This window comes from Ascidiella aspersa, chromosome 4 (assembly GCF_963924565.1).
Source record: "Ascidiella aspersa chromosome 4, kaAscAspe10.2, whole genome shotgun sequence".
NCBI classification, from domain to species: Eukaryota; Metazoa; Chordata; class Ascidiacea; order Phlebobranchia; family Ascidiidae; genus Ascidiella; species Ascidiella aspersa.
In genome coordinates this window covers 10,253,796-10,274,423 of record NC_139450.1, presented here as the reverse complement: position 1 = coordinate 10,274,423, position 20,628 = coordinate 10,253,796, and the positions used below count along the sequence as shown (strand labels likewise).

General features: G+C 37.7%; 1 protein-coding gene across 4 annotated transcripts; it reads left to right on the top strand.

The window, feature by feature from the left end:
• Positions 1–467: 467 nt before the first annotated feature.
• LOC146147124 (dual oxidase 2-like) lies at positions 468–19,272 on the top strand. Of its 4 annotated transcripts, none has more exons than XM_083388369.1 (33): positions 468–841; positions 1,414–1,494; positions 2,479–2,640; positions 3,048–3,238; positions 3,789–3,920; positions 4,291–4,432; positions 4,730–4,896; positions 5,088–5,181; positions 5,430–5,541; positions 5,720–5,843; positions 6,131–6,286; positions 6,545–6,658; positions 6,916–7,094; positions 7,423–7,538; positions 7,909–8,061; positions 8,492–8,652; positions 9,062–9,220; positions 9,473–9,658; positions 10,013–10,232; positions 10,585–10,678; positions 10,899–11,068; positions 11,595–11,621; positions 11,968–12,079; positions 12,535–12,731; positions 13,299–13,529; positions 14,361–14,544; positions 14,985–15,108; positions 15,293–15,472; positions 15,770–15,940; positions 16,530–16,688; positions 17,081–17,236; positions 17,781–17,909; positions 18,175–19,272. In XM_083388369.1, exons 1-33 carry the CDS (start codon positions 787–789, stop codon positions 18,295–18,297), a joined length of 4,761 nt encoding a protein of 1,586 aa, XP_083244495.1. In that variant the 5' UTR covers positions 468–786; the 3' UTR covers positions 18,298–19,272. The 4 variants fall into 4 exon arrangements, with proteins under 4 accessions (XP_083244495.1, XP_083244496.1, XP_083244497.1 ...); XM_083388370.1 differs by having other exon boundaries at positions 9,974–10,232; XM_083388371.1 differs by having other exon boundaries at positions 6,545–6,680; positions 6,935–7,094; positions 9,974–10,232.
• The last annotated feature ends 1,356 nt before the right edge of the window (positions 19,273–20,628 follow it).

Below are 20,628 nucleotides of genomic sequence, written 5' to 3'. Positions count from 1 at the left end.
CACTTTTATGAAGTCAGCCGACATGTGATGAGCGTATAATGTTTCATCGAGCATAATTTGAAATAGATGAAGGCAGTTGTAATTCGAAACTTTGGGAACTCCAACTAGATTAAATAACATTTTTAACAGTGAGGCATCCATCAGTTAATAGGTATTTGATATCGAGGAAAGATCGCCTGGAAAATTACGCACTGTACACAGCCCAGTGTATTAAGTTCGTCAGACAATTCCGTGAAACCCAGTAGAACTGAAAGACGTGCAGTTTGAAGTAAAGCTGTTTGAATGTGTTATGCAGCGTCCGAGCGTATTTGAAATGTAAATTCCTCTGAAGTCGAACAAATAGATTTTTTCGAGTTTGCATCACATGCATTGTTAGTGCAGATTTATTGATCTTATTTGTTATTCCATGGTTAACGTTAAACAAAATATCCAGCGCTTTGCAAAGATCACGCAATGCTCATTTTTTGCTGATAATTGCGAATGCTTTTTGTTATGAAAAATATGTATATAAACCGATTATATATTACCATACTGATGTGTAGTAGTATATCAATCGGTTTATATTTTTCATCAAAAACGCACTCAAAATACACATCATCACTCTATAGCACGCAAGGAAACGCGCGCCGTTCCGGCCAACTGCAGTTTGCTCAACTGTCGGATCTGTTTCATTTCCGGTGTTATTTTACGTTTTCGCTCGCAGAACAATGCAATAAAAATTAGCCGCAAAATTTTATATATTTTGCAAAGACATTTTTACACAGCGACGGAATTTCAAAAAACGCCATGGAAGAGCTGCATCTTTTTGCCGTCGTGATGTGCCTGGTTGGAATATATACATGTGAGTCTTGTTATAAGTGGATAGGTTTTAAACGGTAACTTGTTTTCATGTAAATTTTACGTTTGTTCGTTCAGGACAACCTGCTGTATTTGTAAAACTGTTTCAAAAGCTTCAATTATCAGCAATGCTTAAGTCCTTACCCCCTCCCTATGCTAGGTTCAGGAAAATCATTCATTGGGTTGTTGCACAAATCTTAAATAAACAAAAATAGCTTTTGCGATAAGGTGATAATCATTTCCTTCTTATAGTTTGGGTTTTGCTACACTTGTTTACTATTTCTAAGCAAGACATTTTCATGCTTGTTTAGGACTGCATTGTAGTAACTCAGAATACTGTAGTTAATTGTAGCTATAATAATAAGAAACGCAGAACTATTTTCTATAGGTTCAAGTTAACAGAAATACGTTTAAGAACGAGTTTTTTTTTACAGAGCTACTCTAAAAAGCGGGCTGTTTTCATTCCAATAAGTGTTAGGACGCCTTTTGCCTAGCGAATTTTATCTTTTGTTTTAGTTTGATTGCCGAAATTTCGAAAATAATTTTCGAATACACAATGTACACCTATTTACGCAGGTCAAGCGGCATATGAAAAGGAATACATCCCATACGATGGCTGGTACAACAATCGAGCACATCCAGAGTGGGGAGTGATAGGTAAGTGGAGTAATGTAAAGCAACGATAAATAGGGTCAATTTTAGAGGTCGTTCACCATTTTTAAAACTATACTATGCTATATGACGATGACCAAAAATATTGAAAGAAAAGAAAATCAGTTTGGCTGAGATTCAGGACAACGAAACTCGAACCTACAATAGCAAACGTTTGTCTGTTTCTCAGATAAATCGTTGTTTGCCTCTTATTACCACATTATTATGCCAAAATGAAAGTAACATTTTAAGTACTACCCTAAATCAAGGGTCGGGAACCTTTTCACCTAAGGGAGCCATAAAAGCGAAATACTTTTGATTGTATTTTGGCGAGAGTTATATAACATGTTTCAACATCTAGTTTATGTTGAAACAAAATGGTTATTTGAATAGGACTGTTTCTTATTTAAAAGACAGGGCATATTAAAAAAAAGTGCATAGGCTAAGTTTACAAAACTTTAGTTACAGAGTGTCATATTATTAACAGGACCTTTGGAAAAATAAGATATTCCGTCAAACGGAAGAACAGAGAAAAATAGGATTTTCGCGAAGCACTTAAAAAATTGCTAATCGTTTTGTTTCTAAAAAGGAAACGTATACGGTTTGGAAATTGGCCATGGTCGCGTCTAGTTTTATTCACATTATGCTAGAATGATAGCTTTGATTTATCTCGCGAGTCATAGGTTCCTGACCGCTGCCCTATCATTTCTTGGCGTATTTGCCATATGCAGCATGATCGCTTTTAGTTGTAAAAAAAAAAAAAAAACCTTAACTAACTTTCATGACTCTTTCACAATCACAAAAAAAACAGCTTTATATAGCAGAAATACAAACAACTAAACCATATCTAAACGAGAAATGCTGTTAACGTAATTTTATGAATAAAGACCACTGTCATTTAAATTAATTTAAAACACGATTTAGTCGTCACAAGCTTACGCGAACAAATTGCTAATCAGCCACAAATAACCGTCTATTCACATTACACAGATTCACCTTTGACGAGGAGGATTCCATCACACTACCAGGACGGGGTGTACGCCCCATCAGGGAGCGACCGACCGAATCCTCGCGAGATTAGTGAGAAGACGATGAAGGGAGCTACAGGCGAGGGATCACGAGCCCTGAGGACGGTCTTACTCGTGTTTTTCGGTAAGTGTTGGGGCCTTGAGTTTCACGATAAGCGGTTATGCAAATTTTGCTATAATTTAAGATAATGTTAACAAATTCATATAGTCATACTTCCTATTTAAAAGTTTTTGTACTCGCAATCATTGTTACTTTTGTTCAGCAAGTATTTTGGCTTTCTAATAAATATTATAATCATGAAACAAATTCCAGTTTGCTGCCAAAAGGCAAACACTAAAGAAAGGGAAGTTGATTCATAGGGAACAATAACATACAATAAATGTAAAAGGGGTCAAAAAATAATGAAAAGTAGCTTAGCGTTTTACATTGAGATAAGCGCGTTATCGAACAAGTTTTAAACGAAAAGTGCCTCGTTATGACACAAATAACCACGACAACTAAAACATCGCTATTGTTTCCGCTCAAAACAGGCCAGCAAGTGGTGGAAGAAATTCTGGACGCCCAGAGGCCTGGATGCCCGCCCGAGTACTTTAACATCAAGGTGCCGAAGGGCGACGAGCTGTACGACAAGAACAACACCGGGACCGTGGAAATCCCGTTTCTCCGCAGTCGATACGACCAGGGAATCACCGGGTACGCCCCAAACAACCCGCGGCAGCAGGTAGATGTTACCAGATTTTTGCATTTTGGAATACCCGAATGGGGCGAATTATCACTTTTTTTTTAACAAAACTTAAGCAATTGAACTTTAAACACGGGGAGGTACACTTTACGGTATTTCATATCGTTTAGTCGTTGTTATATAGTTTTACCGTTGGAGAGCCGTACGCGGATGTGTCTCGTTTAAACCAACAATTGGAGCGGATATGATGTCTAAAACGAACATATCGGTTCAAAGTTTAACATAATAACGTTCAAGTACCTAACAATGCCAAGCGCTTAAATATAGCGTCGGGAAGAATCGTATCACAGCACCTAAACAAATATAACTTATTCTGAATACAGCTTGGTCGAAAAAGTTATTAGAACGCAAACAGCATTGGAGTTTCTCGATAATTGACAGCTATTTACCCGATTGCAAAATGTAAACTGAAGTAAGTTTTTCGGGTTAATAATTTAATATTTGTTGAGCGCATAATATATTATAAACTTCTACGTTTTTCACCATTTACAATTAACGGCTTAAGTTTAACAACATTCTTGGTTTTCAGTTAAACGAAATCACAGCCTTTATTGACGGAGGCTTAACGTACGGAGTGGCCAAAGCCTGGGCCGATGCACTCCGACTACATCACAGCAGTTGTCCTGAACGAACAAACGGGAGCAACATTCTGGGAAGCACGGTACTCTATTGGCCCAAAAACTGGGAATGTCCGAAAATATTGGGTTACACTCGATACTTAGTTCCACGTGTCTAAGTCTTTCAGCTGAATTAAGTTTATTATTGTGCTTTGCAGATAACAGTTATGTGATAGTTTTTATATTTTATAAACATCTCGAAAATGTACAAAGAAACGCATGCATGTGTAGCGTAACTAATTGGTTAGAAAGGTAACAGGGGCACAAAGAAAACAAATAAAAAACTTTAAGATATTTTTACATATTAATAACACAAATCTAGTGTGTTGTACTGTCGTAAGATGGCGTACATCGAATAGCCTATATGGTTCACTGTAAAAATTAACTTCATGACTCTAATGTTCTATGAAACAGGGCGATCCCACCGACTGCAGAGGTGAGCTGGCATCTGTCGAAGACAAGGGGATGTACCCGATCGAAAACAGCATCGGTCTTCCTTTGGCTAATCCCCCACCACCGCGTGATCACGTGTTAAAAAGCGCCACGCGTTTTTACCGTGAGTGTGTCGATTTAGATTTGCATTTGACTAAAACCGTGAATTTGTATTATCTATTTCACGACATTTCAAAGGTATAACGAACTGTAATTAGTTATATATCTGGTTTTTGTTGTTGATATTCATTACTGTATACTGTACCTTTTTAGCTGTATTTTTTTATAGTTTACCAAAACTATTATAACGATTTGTACTTCACGAACGGGTTTTTGAATATGTTTTCAAAATACATTGCAGCCAAGAATTTACGGTTACAAAAGGCATTATGTTTGATTTCCTTGTTATTTATATTTGCAGGACTCGGAAATCCAAGAGGAAATGAGAATCCCTTTCTCCTAACCTTTGGTGTGATGTGGTTCCGCTACCACAACTGGTTGGCTAGAATGTTGCGAGACCAACATGCTGATTGGTCTGACGAAAAGGTTTACAATGAAGCGAGAATTCTAAACATCGCCACTCATCAAGTAAATAAGCTATTAAATAAGATTTATACCTTTTTATCAGAAGACGGGTTAATCATCCAAAGCCGCATATTGTTAACAATATGCTGAAAGTATTACCAGTAACTTTTAGTCTGTTTCTCCGCATGTTGTAAATTTAATAAATGCTTGATATATATTACCAATTACATTACATCAAAAAATTTTCATTTTAGAAAATAGTCCTCTACGATTGGCTGCCTGTGTTTCTGGGCGAATGCAATGCGACTGACACTTCGAAAAAGTGCACTACGATGCCACCATACGACGGTAAGCTACAACCCATCAGTAACAATTAGCAGCGGTAACAGAAAAGCGAAATAAAACAAAAAGTGACAATTTTGAAATTGTAACGATACCGAAAACTGACCCTGCAAAAAAAGTACTCCCAAATTCGAACACTTAAGTTGCTGTGCATATACCATGCTATTCTAAAGAACGTCATTCTAGATTAGTCTGTAATATATAAATCATAAAATGGAACCTTACACTGCACTATCGTGCATCTTATATCGTAGGTTACAAATCTGCGATCCATCCCGGAATCACCCACATCTTTCAATCTGCGGCCATGCGTATCGGTCACACCCTGGTGCCTCCCGGTGTGTTCCGTCGTTCAAAGTTCAATCAGTAAGTCACAGCTTCATATAACACAATATTGCGTATAGATTTATAGAGTTTCATTTTATTCTGAAGTCAGGACATTCCATACCAGAGAACAAAGCAAAAATGCTTTATAAGTTATTTTCCTAGAATAAACTACGCCTTTGGCCCAGTCATTTTTTACAACTTCTAAACGATTATGCAGCACGTCAGGAGATTGTGATTTTTTTGCTACAACTTTAAAGACAGCAGGAGACAGGCACGACTTTCAGGCGCTGCATGTTGGAAAACCTGGCCTGAGGACCTGCAACACCTACTGGAACTCTGTGGTTAGTTGTTGGTATATTTAAGTAACTTTAGCTCTTGAAACAAGATCGACCAAAATGCCACTCAGCTACACTGTATAGTAAACCAACAAAACCTTTTTAAATATAAAACACTGAACACAACTGTGGTTTGTGAGTTTGTGACTTTTATTTTCAAACTGGAAATTCGCATCGAATAAGCCTATACCGTACGTATATAGTAGATGTTCGCTTTCTAAACCGTGATAGAATTGTTTTTTAAACTTTAAACTGAAAGGTTAAAATCTCTAATAATAATGGTTGTACAACAGGAAGCGGTAAGTGAATCTGACACCGATAAGCTACTGATGGGAATGGCAAGTCAGATTGCCGAGAGAGAAGACAATATTATTACTCCGGATCTCAGGGGATCAGTGTTCGGCCTTCTTGAGTTTTCGCGCAGAGACCTGATGGCTTTAAATATTCAGGTAAGCCTATATTGGTTATCCATATTTTGATAAAGAATAATGTTTTAGTATTTTCTAAAAGTTGTCGAAAAAATACTGAACAGAAAATATGACGCGAGGGCATCAGTACTATTTTTGTCTTGTTTCGTTAAATAAAATATGATTTTTGTGTACACCTGTGGTAAATAAAGGTTCATGAGTTGAAATATATTTTTAGCTTGTTTTAAAACAACAAAAAATACCGTAAAAAATAAGGTTCCAGTATTATGCGCGTTTTAGAGAGGACGTGACCATGGCTTACCAGATTACAACACGGCAAGAGTAAGTTACGGATTCGAAGCAAGGACAAACTTTTATGACATCAACCCAGCACTTTTCGATCGAAAACCTGAGGTAATAGTCCCAAGGTTCAAGAGTTAAATATATATATATATACATATGTATTGTGACAAAATGCAAACAGACTTCATATTGTTCCTCCGATAAAATATAATCAGAACCTAGTTTATGTATCGAAATTAAGCAACCGTAAGCCTCAGCGGGAAATAAAAAAATTGTTTTTAAAAAGCACGGAAAAAGGGCAAATTATATCCATACAGTAAAGTCAAGTTGTCCAATGGAAGAAACAAAACGTATGCTTGTCGCTTTAGTTGCTAGATAACCTTAAAGCTGTTCACAACAACGACATCAGCAAAATTGACGTGTGGACAGGGGGTCTACTGGAAACCACCGACAGTGGACCTGGGGAACTCTTTCGCGAGGTCATTCGTGACCAGTTCGCCAGGATAAGGGACGGCGATCGCTTCTGGTTTGAAAACACGCAAAACGGGTAAGACAGTTTTATGTTAGAAAAACAATATTATCGGAGCACTATGAATGTTTCGATAATATCAAAACGTTACGTCAGACATAACATAGAAGACGTTGAGGCAAAAATAAGGGAAACAAATACAAATTGCTTAAGTACAGTTTACGCCTTAATCGGGGCGAAAACAAATTGACTCCTGATTTTGTTCGACTATTAAATGTACATAAACGCGTGTGAGACTGCTAGTTTTGTTAATTGGACCAGTTTATTTGTTAAATTACTACGGTATATACTATAGTAGTATAGTGAGACATGCCAAAGGGTTTAACTTGAGTTTTGGGTCATGTAGACTTTTCAACGCTGCCCAGCTTGAATTTATACACAACACAACAATTTATGATGTTATTCTGCGGACGAATCCAACCATGGACGAATATGACATTCAGCCGAACCCCTTTTTGGGCAGTAAGTCGACAAAAATAACATTTAATACAAGTAAAATTCGAAGTTCAATAACAATTACAATTACTCCCTTAAATGTTTCAATTATACTAAAAACTGTAATTAATTACATCAACTACAATTTTCGGCATTGAAACTTCAATTTTTTGTGGCATCAATGCATTGAGCCAAAATTTTAGCAAATTACAATTACAATTTGAATTACACAGAATTAAAATTCTTCAATTACATTACAATTACAATAAAACATGTAATTAATTACATAAATTACAATTAATCCCTCTCTGGATAGCGAGTTGTCAGAGGCAATCTTTTGCAACAAATAGTTTGAAAAATTCCTAAAAACGCATGTTAACACGAGTGTATTTTGCAGATGCTAGCGACAATTACGTAAGATGTCCCCAACCGTTCCAACTGAATGAGACACAGATGGAGGAATGCACGGAACCTCAAACATTTGACTACTTTAGCGGCAGCGAGTATTCCTACGCGTTCACCTTCGCCGCAATTGGCCTGTTCGTCATTGGTAGGCCTTATGCATTTTTAAACTACATCTTGGGAATAAAATGCCGCTCGTTTTCACCATAAAATTGCAATAATTTTTTATCCAAATTATATGATTTGTGTGCTAGGAATATAAATCAAAGGCTTTAGGTAGAATTATTTGTTGCAAAACATTTTTTAATTGCTTTTTAAAGCAATTGTAAAACACATAACTTAAGCTGGACATAAAATAAATTCAAGGACTTTTGAAAAAAAACAAAGTGTTTTTCAAAGACTTTTTAATACGTAAATCAACTCAAAGACTTTGTGGTAGCCCTGTGATGACTGTGCTCTTTAAATTAGTAGTGACCAAAAATTGCTTGAAAATAAGTTATATCACTTCGTTGTTCAAGCGATTGTTATTTCAATCTATATTTAAACGACAGTTTAAACGTCAAGCTTTGTGTTTCCAGCGACCCTTCTCTTCCTGCTGTTCCTCGGTAAGGGCGCCGAGAAACATCGCGTAGAAGTGAAAAAGCGAGCTGCAAACACAACCAAGAGGAGGCAAAATATTGGGGATGACAGCGACATCGCCAACGAAATTCTGGGACCAAATTCGTCGCATGAAGTTCAGGTTAAACGCCTTTGTCTTGAGAGAGGTGCTGTTGCTGTTGCCACATAGTTAGCCGCGGAGTTGTTGCAAACACAATATAAAGCAAACATCAAAGTTACGAAGCTTTATGTTTTTATTTGCCCTTTATTTAACATAGTGTTTTACCTTTTAAAATGAATGGCATAGGGGTTCTCTTTTTAGTGTTCCATGTACTCATATTATAATATTGGTATAGTAAAGTTAATTAGGTGAAACTATTTGGATTGGTTTAGTTCATGTCTAAATAAACTTTTCTTTCGCAGTTTCATGAAACTACATTACGAACCCAACATATAGTGAACCACTGGTTTAACGTGTCCAACCTTATGATTGTGGCGCCACTTCAGTGTATTAAGCAAGTATAATCAACAAATATTTTTCCTGCTTACAGATTCAACTTCGCGAGAAGAAGATTCAAGTTAAAACAGTGACCGGCAAAGCGTTGAGAACTATTGACCTTTCCCAGACGGAACGTGTGCAGGTTTGCAAGGCCTACAACCGCGGCGGAACTGCGATGTACATCAGAGTAAACCAAGAAGCAAAGGACCTGGTAAAAAAACTACTAGACGAGTTATTTGGACGAAATAAAACGTCATTTTACATTTGTAGTGGGGAGCAATATTTTTTAAAAGTTGGTCTAAAACACATAGCTACGTGATCTCTATACTTGATATTTATTTCACATGAGAAACGGCCACGGTCCTTATTTTTGACCCAAATCGACTTGTTCGATCCAGGTAAAGCTACGTTTGGGCACAATCAGGCGTATGGGATAATTTTTACACAACAACGTTTCGCCAAGGTTCTGAACTTCAACGATCCAGAGGAACGAGATAGCTTCATCATGAGGACGCTTCGACTCTTCGTCGAGGAGGGAATTCCGCACGAGACCAACGAGGTTGGCTTCACCCAGCTGATGGAACAGGCCAAGACCAAGCAGAAACGTGACCAACAGCTGAAGAAGTTCTTCACCTCAGCCTTGGCGACTGTAAGTATTTGGTAATTACGTCCAGAATAAGGCTCGATTGATAACCGAGTACAAATGCTGTTTTTTAGGATTTGTTTAACAAAATAAATATAGAAAGGACAGGAATATAAGTTTTCTTCCTGTTTTTAGTGATCGAAAAGTGACTTTTCCTTTGTAATGACAGTCAAGGTTGGATGAACATATTTTTTGACGACAAATAACATTGCAATACTTTATATCAGTTATTATTTGCCCAGCTTTCGCATGTGCATCATGTAGTTGTTATGCAACTCAAAACAGAACGCGTGTACCTTAAAATTCGTAATTTCTAAAAAGGTTGACGCTATTACGCCAGCCCTATTTAATCAATCGCAGTCGGTGCGTCTGGAATCGGAGGACATGTCATCCACCGTCAACTCGAAAGAGGCACGCAAGTTTATTCACGTCGAGCTGAGCAAGGCCGAATTCGCCGACTATCTCAAGCTAAAGCCGGAGAGCATGTTCGTCGAACAGATGTTTAGCATCGCCGACAACGACAAGAGCGGAGCAATCTCCTTTAGGGAGTTTCTGGACATCATGGTGCTATTCACCAAAGGTAAGCGTTGGTATACACATTTAAATATCAAATCGTCAATCAATGAACAATTCAAGAATTCCGAAAGGCAGAAATACTGTCCTTTATTGTGGCAACCAAAACTGACCCTAGCGACTAGCGTCTTTAGGCACAATTGGAAATATCAAGGCTCAAAACCTTTATGATACTCTATCTTTGGACCAAAATTCGTAATATCTTAAAAACATAACATCGGCGAAAACAGAGAATCAAAACAAGAAACTTATGTTACTTTTATCTAATCAACACATTCGAAACAAATGTGACCCGTGGAGAAAAATATACGCAATTCAAGACGTTGTGTTTTGTCAAATGTCGCTATAATTATTAACAGGATCACCCGATGACAAAGCCAAGTTGATGTTCGACATGTACGACCTGGATAAGAGCGGAGAACTTTCCACCAACGAATTTAAGATAATGCTGAGGTAACTGCTACAAGAATTGCTTAAAAATGTCAAGTTATATTTTTATTCGATAATACAATTCAATGCAGCCCATTATAACAAGACATTTTTACGTTTTTTTTTAAATAAACGTAAAGCTGAAAGAGCAGTTAAGTTCGCGTATCACGCGTTTGTAATAAAACAAATATATATAAAAAATTGCCAAAACACTGTAATTCTTTAACTTAAATGAAACGCACAGGTCAATGATGGACATGGTAAACGCGAGCATCGAAAAGGAGCAGATAGACGAACTTGTGGACACGATGATGAATAGTGTGGGAAATAAGAAATCTCTTACTTTGAGTGACTTCAAGAAACTCATGCAGAATTACTCAAGCGAATTGAGTGACTCTTCTCTTCAACTGCCAGGTAAAGGTTTTCTATTGACGGACTCACAATATAGTTCGTGTAGTTGATATGTTGGTATTTCTATTCTATTGTTCTTTATCATTATGTATGCCGTTGGAGGATGTTTACCTCGATAGATATTGTTACACGAATCAGCAACATACTGGAACTATTATAAGCAAAGCAAAGTAGTTTTGACTATGCGACGTGTATCTTGGCAACACTATAGCCGAAGACAAACAAAGCACTAAGAAAAACTTGAATTGTGGGACAAAATACAATAAAAACTGTTATAGGTTTAATATTATAAACAGTCAATTAATTATTAATACCGGAAATCGTGCTGATATCTGTTTCCCAATTATGTTCCATAGATAGCCTACAGCTTGATTATATTACTACCAATTTGTGTTCCGACATTTACGTATTGTGGTTTCGTTTCAAATACATTTCAAGGACAAGTTAATATATAACAGACCTAACGTGGCGAAAATAGTCTTATTTTCACGTAGAAACGAAAACAACTAATTTCGTAATTTAATTATAGCTTTCAGAGTGAAAACACCTGGAAAAGGTAAACCTATTGCTTGCTGTGTTGGTAAAAGGGTTTCCGTGTATTGTTTTTATTAGGGATATTATATTGTGTTTGGTGTTGGTTATTAGTCGTCTGTGTTTCCGTTCTGCCTGCCTCGCCCTGTATTACTCCTCGCCCTGTACTGTTTTGCTTTACACAAGAGACGGAATGCAAACCAGCGTGAAACAATGCGGGTGTCGTTTAAATGCATGGTGTTTGATAAACAACATTTGGCTTCTGTCTGTATTTACCTTATTATGATTTGTTTTGGTTTTGCGTATTGTACAAACCTCAACACAATAAATCACAGCAAAATAAGTTTCACTACAATATGATTATTTATCAGGTGCTGCGGGGGGTAACCAAGCCGAAAGATCAAACACTGTACTGCACTCGGCCCCCGTTCGTGAAACCAGAATGAACCGAGCCCGAAAGACATTCAAGCTCTATTCTGGAAAGTACGAGTTCAAACTAACATTTTACAGTATGTTTAGTTTACAAGAAGCTACTGCGATGCTGTTGTACGCCGAGAGAGATTGTTGTCCACCAAGATACACGTTTATAGCTGTCTTCACTGTTTTACCTTAGAAATATCAAACCACTCAATTGCCCACCTATTCGCTTATAGTAGCAATTCGTCCTATAAGTAACCTAGCAAGTAGCAATTTATGCATATTTTGTTTTATTCTTAACGCCTATTGTAACAATGCATAGGCGTACACAGTATAAATATAAAACCTACTTTTCCAAAGAATGTTTAAGGTATACACAGTCTATTTTGGACCTGTACGGTATCACAAATAGGACATAGGGAGGCATAACTTATAAGACAATTGGAACTGCAATTCATTGGTTATTGTTTGTAAACGAATGCAACGAGCGTTAAAAAACAACATTTCACACCATACTATAGCGTTACCCCGGCAAAGCGACGAGACAAGAACGTGAGCCGTGTCAAGGTGAAAGTATTCAAGAGCCAGGAAAAGAAGGGGGCCTTGCAGCAAAGACTGCGCGCCTTTACCAAGCACTTCCAAAACTACAAAATGCAGATATTCTGGCTGACTCTTTACCTACTTGTGCTGGCAGGGATCTTCATCGAGCGAGCTTACTGTGAGTGATTGAGTCTATTACGCTGGAAATACGACTTATTTTGAAATAATAAGATGAAATAAGTAATTGTATTTTTTAAGCGTAAACTTACAATCGATCAATTTTGTACCTAACCATTCGGCAACATGCATTTGACTGCATGGCTTTAGTAATACTGAAACACGCCTGTACGACTCTGTCCCGCGCATTTCTATAAATCTTTTTCCTAAAGGTGACCAAAAACACACACACAAAAAAATTGAAGGTTGTGTGAATCGGGGGTCACAATATGTCTAAGTCTGTGATCCTAGAGAAAAAAATGATTAGTCTTTTTTTCGCGATCCTTCACATTTGACAATGATAAACAAAACAAATTTCGTTGTTGCTTCTTTTTAAAGAAATAATCAACATATAGTTGGAAATTTTGAGTTTAGCATAAAGTTGAACATTTGCATTTCAATAGTCGTAAGACTTGTATAGATGAAGAAATTTGTAGGTCTTCTGGTGACGCATTTGGCGAAGGCCTACTGGCGACCCCGCGTTGTGCTGCCCTGAGTTAAACGCTCTGGTTGTAAAACCACTTTCCAGATTACTCCATCGAGCGCGAACACGCCGGTTTGCGACGCATCGCCGGTTACGGTGTGTCGATCACCCGGGGTGCAGCGTCGGCTATGATGTTCACCTACTCCTGTTTGCTGGTCACAATGTGCCGGAATACCATCACCGCTCTCCGGGAGACCTTCCTGCATCGCTACATTCCTTTCGACTCGGCAATCACTATGCACAGGATCATCGCCTGGCTTGCGCTCGCTTTTACAGGTGAGATTTGGGAGAGACGGTCGTCGGCGGCCAATCAGTTCATTAGCTCATAAAACAGACCTGTGTGTTAACATACAATACCGTGTCTTCCCTTTGCAATCTAATTTCATGACAGAGACTAGTCAGGTTGTTTTTAGACAGTCAATTTTAAGACTTAGCGACACAATTTTTTTTAATTGCTGTCAATCAGCTGGCATAAAAGACGAAAGAACAATAAACTATGTTAATAAGGCCTCTTAACCATGCTTACAGTTAGTCAATGATAGCGACTGGACACAAATAACACGTATAGTAGGGCTAAACTTTCCACAAATACTTTAAAATCGGCATCATATACGAAAAATGCCTTGCATGCATACAGATCTCCAAACTATGGGGCAGCCACTAGGAATGTCTGATAATATTAAATCGGAGCCGATGACCGATGCCAAGTATCGCTACTCGTCCGATAGTAGGGTGCTATCGGTGCCCATCCGATACCAAATTAACACAGGAATTTCAGCCATGATTTGCGATCCAACGCAGCTATTGAAACTCAGATGGTAATTTTTTTGAAAATTATAGAAGGTTAACATCTGAAGGTAACTAAATTTCCTAACCTTAAGCAAGTTGTCCTAATGACCTAGAAAAGGCCTTTGAGTGTTTCTATTTTACGTATTTTCTTGTTGGAGCAAAGCCGTTACGTCATATGGTATCGGGTCGCGATACGATTTTTCCAAAATATTAGGTATCGGAACAAAATATCAATGACATCACCAGCAGCCATTAACCTTTCATATGTTGCGCGGGAATAATACGACGCCCAATGACAACGAAATCATTTTCCCACAGCGATGCATATCATCGGCCACTCGTTGAACATTTACTCGATCTCGACCCAAACACCGGGAGACCTGATGTGCCTGTTCCGCGACTACTGGCGAACTAGCGACGAACTGCCCAAGTTCCACTACTGGTGCTGGCAAACCATCACCGGCATCACCGGCGTCATTCTAACGATCATCGTAATTATCATGTAAGTTGCTCTCAAAGGAACACAAGACGTGTGGACGCAGCTTACCTTGCATACGCAAAATGCATCTAAAAATAAATTGCGCACTTTCTTCTTCGTACCAAGATAAATAAAAGACCAAGACAAATTAGGTACACTATGCATGGATCTGTAATGTAACTTGATAATGCAAAGGCAAAAAGGTCGAGACATCATCTTGATTATTAAGACGTTTCGATACGAGCTTATTAACACATTAACTGAAGGTGATATAAGCTCGTATCGAAACGTCTTAATAATCAAGATGATGTCGATCTAATCGACCTTTCTGGCTTTGCAATTCATTATCAAGAAAAATTAATAAGTTAAACAAAAACGTGCATTTTAGTTTTGAAAGACAACGCAGTCTGCCTGAAAAAACGTCCGCCACAGACGCTAATTTAACTTTATTTTGTCCGTGGCAGGTACACTTTCGCGTCTGACTACTCCCGTCGTCTACTCTTCAAGTGGTTCTGGTGGACCCACAACTTCGGATTTGTTCTCTTGTACACATTCATGGTCCTACATGGCGCTGGCTTCTTAGTTCAGGTAACTTTATGCAGATCACAATGCTACTTGTTGCGGTGCCATCAATTGTCAATAAAAAAACAAATTCAGGTAGCTCTCCGTTAAGGCATCGCAAATTCATGGAATCTTATAAACTTTGCAACGGTTACTTAATTTGTATTATACTATTTCGCATTCATAATAATGAGTCAAATTCTACATTAAGGATCCTTTCTTCTACTACTTTTTCCTGGGTCCAGCGGTCCTCTACACTTTGGATAAGCTCTACAGTTTGAGCCGGAGCAAAAACGAGATTTCTGTGGTGAAAGCTGAGCTTCTGCCTTCCGAAGTCACTTACTTGGAATTCAAACGCCCTGCTAATTTTGACTACCGAGCTGGACAATGGGTACAATATTAGGCATGAACTAGAAATAATCTCTATGCCATAGCCAGAAATATATTGTGTAAATTTCTACCGGAAAAACACCAATGATAAAAGAAAAGTTATAAAGTTATACTATAAGTACCCAACGCTAACTGTGCACGATGTAGATGTTTTTATATCGAAATGTACTATAGTTTTTACAAAAAGTACGTGGTTTGCCAATGTGTCTGCTTTAAAAATACAAACCGTTCAGCTATTTCTAATTAAGAAATTTAATAAGTTATTTTTAAAAGCCAGTCATTGTAATATGTCCTATAGGTAAGAATCGCGTGCCTCGCCCAATCGCCCAACGAATACCACCCTTTCACTCTGACCTCAGCACCCCAAGACGAAAACTTGAAGCTTCACATTCGTGCCGTCGGACCTTGGACCATTAATCTACGCAACATTTACAACCCCGATGTGCTACGTGACTCGCCCTACCCTAAGGTATATCTTTGAGACTGACTATACAGATTGCGAATCACCAAAAAGGCACATATCGGAAGATTAAAAGACCACCTGTATAAATGCGCCAGTTTGTTGACTGAAAAGCCTGATTTATTATTACGTATTGGCGTTGTGCATTTATTCCTGATACTCCATTAGGCAATTCACGATAAAGGCCTCATAGGAAGGGTACTCATAGTATTAAGTAATGGCAACAGCAATGTAACGGGACATTTCCCAAAACAACGCAAAAATTAGAAAATAAAATAAAAAAGGCAAAAATTGAACACTAACTCGGACATTGGTGCACTGTATTTGTTATCATTAGGGCGAATAATTTGTGACCTAAAAATATATTTTTTTAACAAAATGTTGACCTTTTAGAAATGCATTGATTTAACAACTTATTGTTGCTTGAAGTACTGCATAAGTGTCTTAGCGTCGTCAACCACACGTTTAAGATGTTTTGTTATGCGTAATCCAAGCTTGGGAAATTAATAAAACTATTTAGTAATACTATACCAAATGGAACGTTTTTTTTTCTTCTGAAATTATTTGTAAACATACGAAAACGTATGCGTTTGTGTAGATTTATCTGGACGGTCCGTTCGGTGAAGGGCACCAGGACTGGTATAAGTACGACGTGTCAGTGTTGGTGGGCGGAGGAATTGGAGTGACGCCATTCGCCGCCATCCTCAAAGATCTCATTAACATGGCCGAGTCGGGCGTCAAGATACAGTGCAAAAAGGTGTCGAAAGTGCCTTCATCAGAATTTTTTGTATAATAAGAAGATTTCGTCTGTACACCACCTGATGGGTTGAAATAGCTATAGTTGAAAATCAAACTTATAAACAATCTTTACAAATTTGTTACACATCGCTTATGATATAGGTCTGCACAAACATACCCTATTACCCTTTAAAACCTTTAAGTTTAGATTATATAGTTAACTACACGGACTTCCAAAATTATCGAATCGAAGTTACCCAAATTATTTTTGCATCTAAACGATATCCAACGCAGTGTTTCATCTTTTTAAAGTTGCGGTTTACGACCAAACCAGGATCTGCGTATGCATCATCGTATAGTACAAAATAACAAAGGTAAACTAAATGATATCAAGGGATTTTTCCTTTTCAGGTGTACTTCATTTGGATTACCAGGGACCAAAAGCAGTACGAGTGGCTAACCGACATAATCCAAGAGGTGGAGGGAAAAGATCGCGTGGGACTTCTGGACACTCACATCTTTATCACTCAATTCCCGCAAAAGTTTGACTTCCGAACCACGATGCTCGTAAGTAGAATTACTCCACACTTCGTTATTTTGCTATAGCGATACCCGAACCCCATATGGGCAAAACGTACTTCTGATCCTATGCACATTTCCTCATTATTATAATCATAATCAAAATAAGTTAACATAAAGCGTGCAAAGATACCACAAGTATGTCACTCAGTCATATTTTTCTTTAGGGTTCAGACGTTTAGTGATAGTAGCAGTTGCCATATTTCTATCTTTGTCATATATTTTTGAGAAATATGGCCAAAACTTGTTGATTGGTACAAATATCACCGAGTATTGGACTAGTACCTATATTTGACCACCAGTCATCGACTCTGATTTGATAATAACGGGTTCGAAGCCTAAATATTACTTACTGCAAGTTTTCGTTTCTCGTAACATACAAAGTTAGAACAATTCAACGTCTGATAGGTAACCATAGAGACTGTTTTTCCGATTAAAATATCGCCGTACAGATAGATATAATTACGCAAAAATTGTTAGGAGACTACTTTACATACAAGAAGCGGCCATTAACTTTTTGCTTGCATTTCAGTACATTTGCGAGCGGCACTTCCAGAAGGTGGCGGGAAAGTCGCTTTTCACAGGTCTGCGAGCTGTCACGCATTTTGGACGACCGGATTTCAAGTCATTTTTGGCATCATTATCCGACGAACACACGACGGTAGGTTTCAAACCAAAGTTATCTATGTATTTTAACTTTTTCAACATATCTATTTCAAATTAAAATTTTGGCGAAATGCGAGCTGTTGACCGCTATACCTGAATAACGCTGATTTACTACCAATTTATTTAAATTAGACACCAAAGGAAAAACGTTTTACAAGGTAGTTGAGTAAAGATTCAATAAGGCAAGTGACTCATTTAACTGCGACGACTACCGTAATGTTTCCACCGACGACAGACTATTTACGTTTAACGATTTGTAGGTCGATAAATTTGGAGTATTCAGCTGCGGTCCACCGCCGATGACAAACTCTGTGGGAAAGGCGTGTTCCCTGTTGAACAAATACGAGGGCGCCTCTTTTCTTCACCACTTCGAAAACTTCTAACACAAGCAACGGCCAAAAGGGTGCTCTGTCTTAAGCATTGCTAACAGTGGCGTATAGTGCTTACCATCTCATGTGCTTAAACATTATTGCATAACTATAAGTTTATGTAACCATGTTATGAAACAAAACCACCGTACATGCAAACGGAATTCTAGCAAACTTATTGTATATAAAATATAAACAGGAGCAAACATGCCGAGAAAATTGTCTCTATATGCATGCCTAAAGCTGTGTTTACTAGAACGCACAGCCTTGACGTTGAACGGGCTTTGTACCGTATGTTACATCGACTCAGTACTGTGCTTTTGTTTGTGTTGTATTCGCATAAATAATTATATGTATAATAACTATGCGCTTCCTATTGATGTATGTCAGTGATTAAAATAAAACGACTATACTATAGCAATCGTAAAGTCGATATATTTAGCCTATATGCTATGACGCCGCTTAGATCGCATTACAGAAAATAGAAGACGGTGGTTTTCCAACTGATTAAGTGGGTGGTGACAAATTTAGGCGACATTACAAAGTTATTCTCTTTTATCCGCGCACGATGTGTATTTTAACTGCTTGTTTAAACTTGATTATAAATTGTATGTCCGTATATTACTAAATACAAATCCCGGTACGCAATCTCCCACATGTGTTGTTGTCACGCTGTGGCAAACAGACCGAAGTGCAGCTGTTTAACGAGTAGAATTCAAATTGCTTATACCCTGCAGTCACGTGTTGTTAACATGGCGACACTTGAGCGCTAACAGCGAACGTGTGATGCAATAAAAATGTATATTAAAATAAAACGAATCAGTTACACCACTTACTTCTATTAGTTGTTATGATGGGTGTTTCAAAACTGAACGGATGGCAAAGGATGAGACGAACAATGGTAAATATGTTCTTATGTGCTTTTGTTTTTACAAATATGGATTATTTTAACCTTCTTTGTAATGTGCATTTTCTTTCCAATAAACATGATGCTACAAATTAATAGTAAGTATACCAATGCTCCTGAAAAGTAAACCATTCACTAAGAATACTATTGCAAGCAGCACAAAATGACACACCAGCTCAACTTTTTAGACTAAATAATTATTTAACAACACACTAGTGAAGGTTTTTCACCCGAGTCGCATTTCTCAGTATCGATTGGTAAGGACATTGCAATCGTATCAGAGACGCATGTAAGATAATGCCTAAGTGCACACACGACCCCGACATTTATCAATGTTATTTAGGTTCAGGTGATGTTTAGATAAGGCATTATCAATAGACCGTTTGTGGCAAGACATGACCGGTGTTGTAGAATTTTGAGGTTAACCGTCAGGAAATGTGCTTTTTGCCAGACATGTATGTAAAGATGTTGCGCCAAATTAATCAGGGAAAAAGACAGTGGTGAGGAGGTCTTAACATATGGATACTGGTTGACCTTTTTTGGTATCGTGTTTGCTAGCAGTTGGATTTTATCTATATCGTTTTTGTTTCTAATTGGCTTTTCGCGAACTGGAAACGTGATTTAAGTTTAGCTTAAATCGGAAGAGAAAATTGTTCAGAAGTATAAAACACAATTTGGTAAACGGGATATTTGTTGGCTAGTAGGTCTATTTTTTAAATGGTGACATAAAATACATTATATAAAAAGGCTTTAAAATATCGTTTAAGTATGTTTATGGTTCGCTCTTAGATGAATAACAGTGTTACTCAACCTGTGGAACACGTACCGGTAGTGCTATACGTGAAGATTTTTTACGTCTCGTGTGGAGGTTAGGAAAATCAACTTAACTGTTTTTGCGGCTGCCGTAAGTTATATTATTTCATTTTTGGTCTCATTAAAAATATAGAGCAAAATATTTTCTTTTTAAAACCAATAGTTGTTGCGCGGCCAGAAAACGTGAGACGAATTTGCAAAGTTTGGAAAATAATTAAAAAAAACGGTATAGGTTAAATGCTATAGTTCTACAGCTTTATATTTTAATATATTTGCCAACAAGTGAATATGCAAACTTTTTGTGAATGAGCGTAAATGTACATTTTTAAGTTATCATTTTTTCATTCGTTGTACATAAAATAATCGATTGCAACTCCGAGCACGAACCCCTGGCCCCATTGCGAATAATTTGATTGCAAAATTTTAAATAGACTCGCACCCTTGGCAAAGCAAAACTTGACCCAGAGCCAAAATGACGACTATTTCGAGTAATTCAAGCAACGCCATCTGGATGAAATCAATAGAGACGCACTGTGTCAGAGTTGTCGGTTTAAAAACTAATAGCAAACACAGTGCTTAATTATTTATGATTGAACCATTCAAAAGTGCCACCAGGCTTTTCCAGT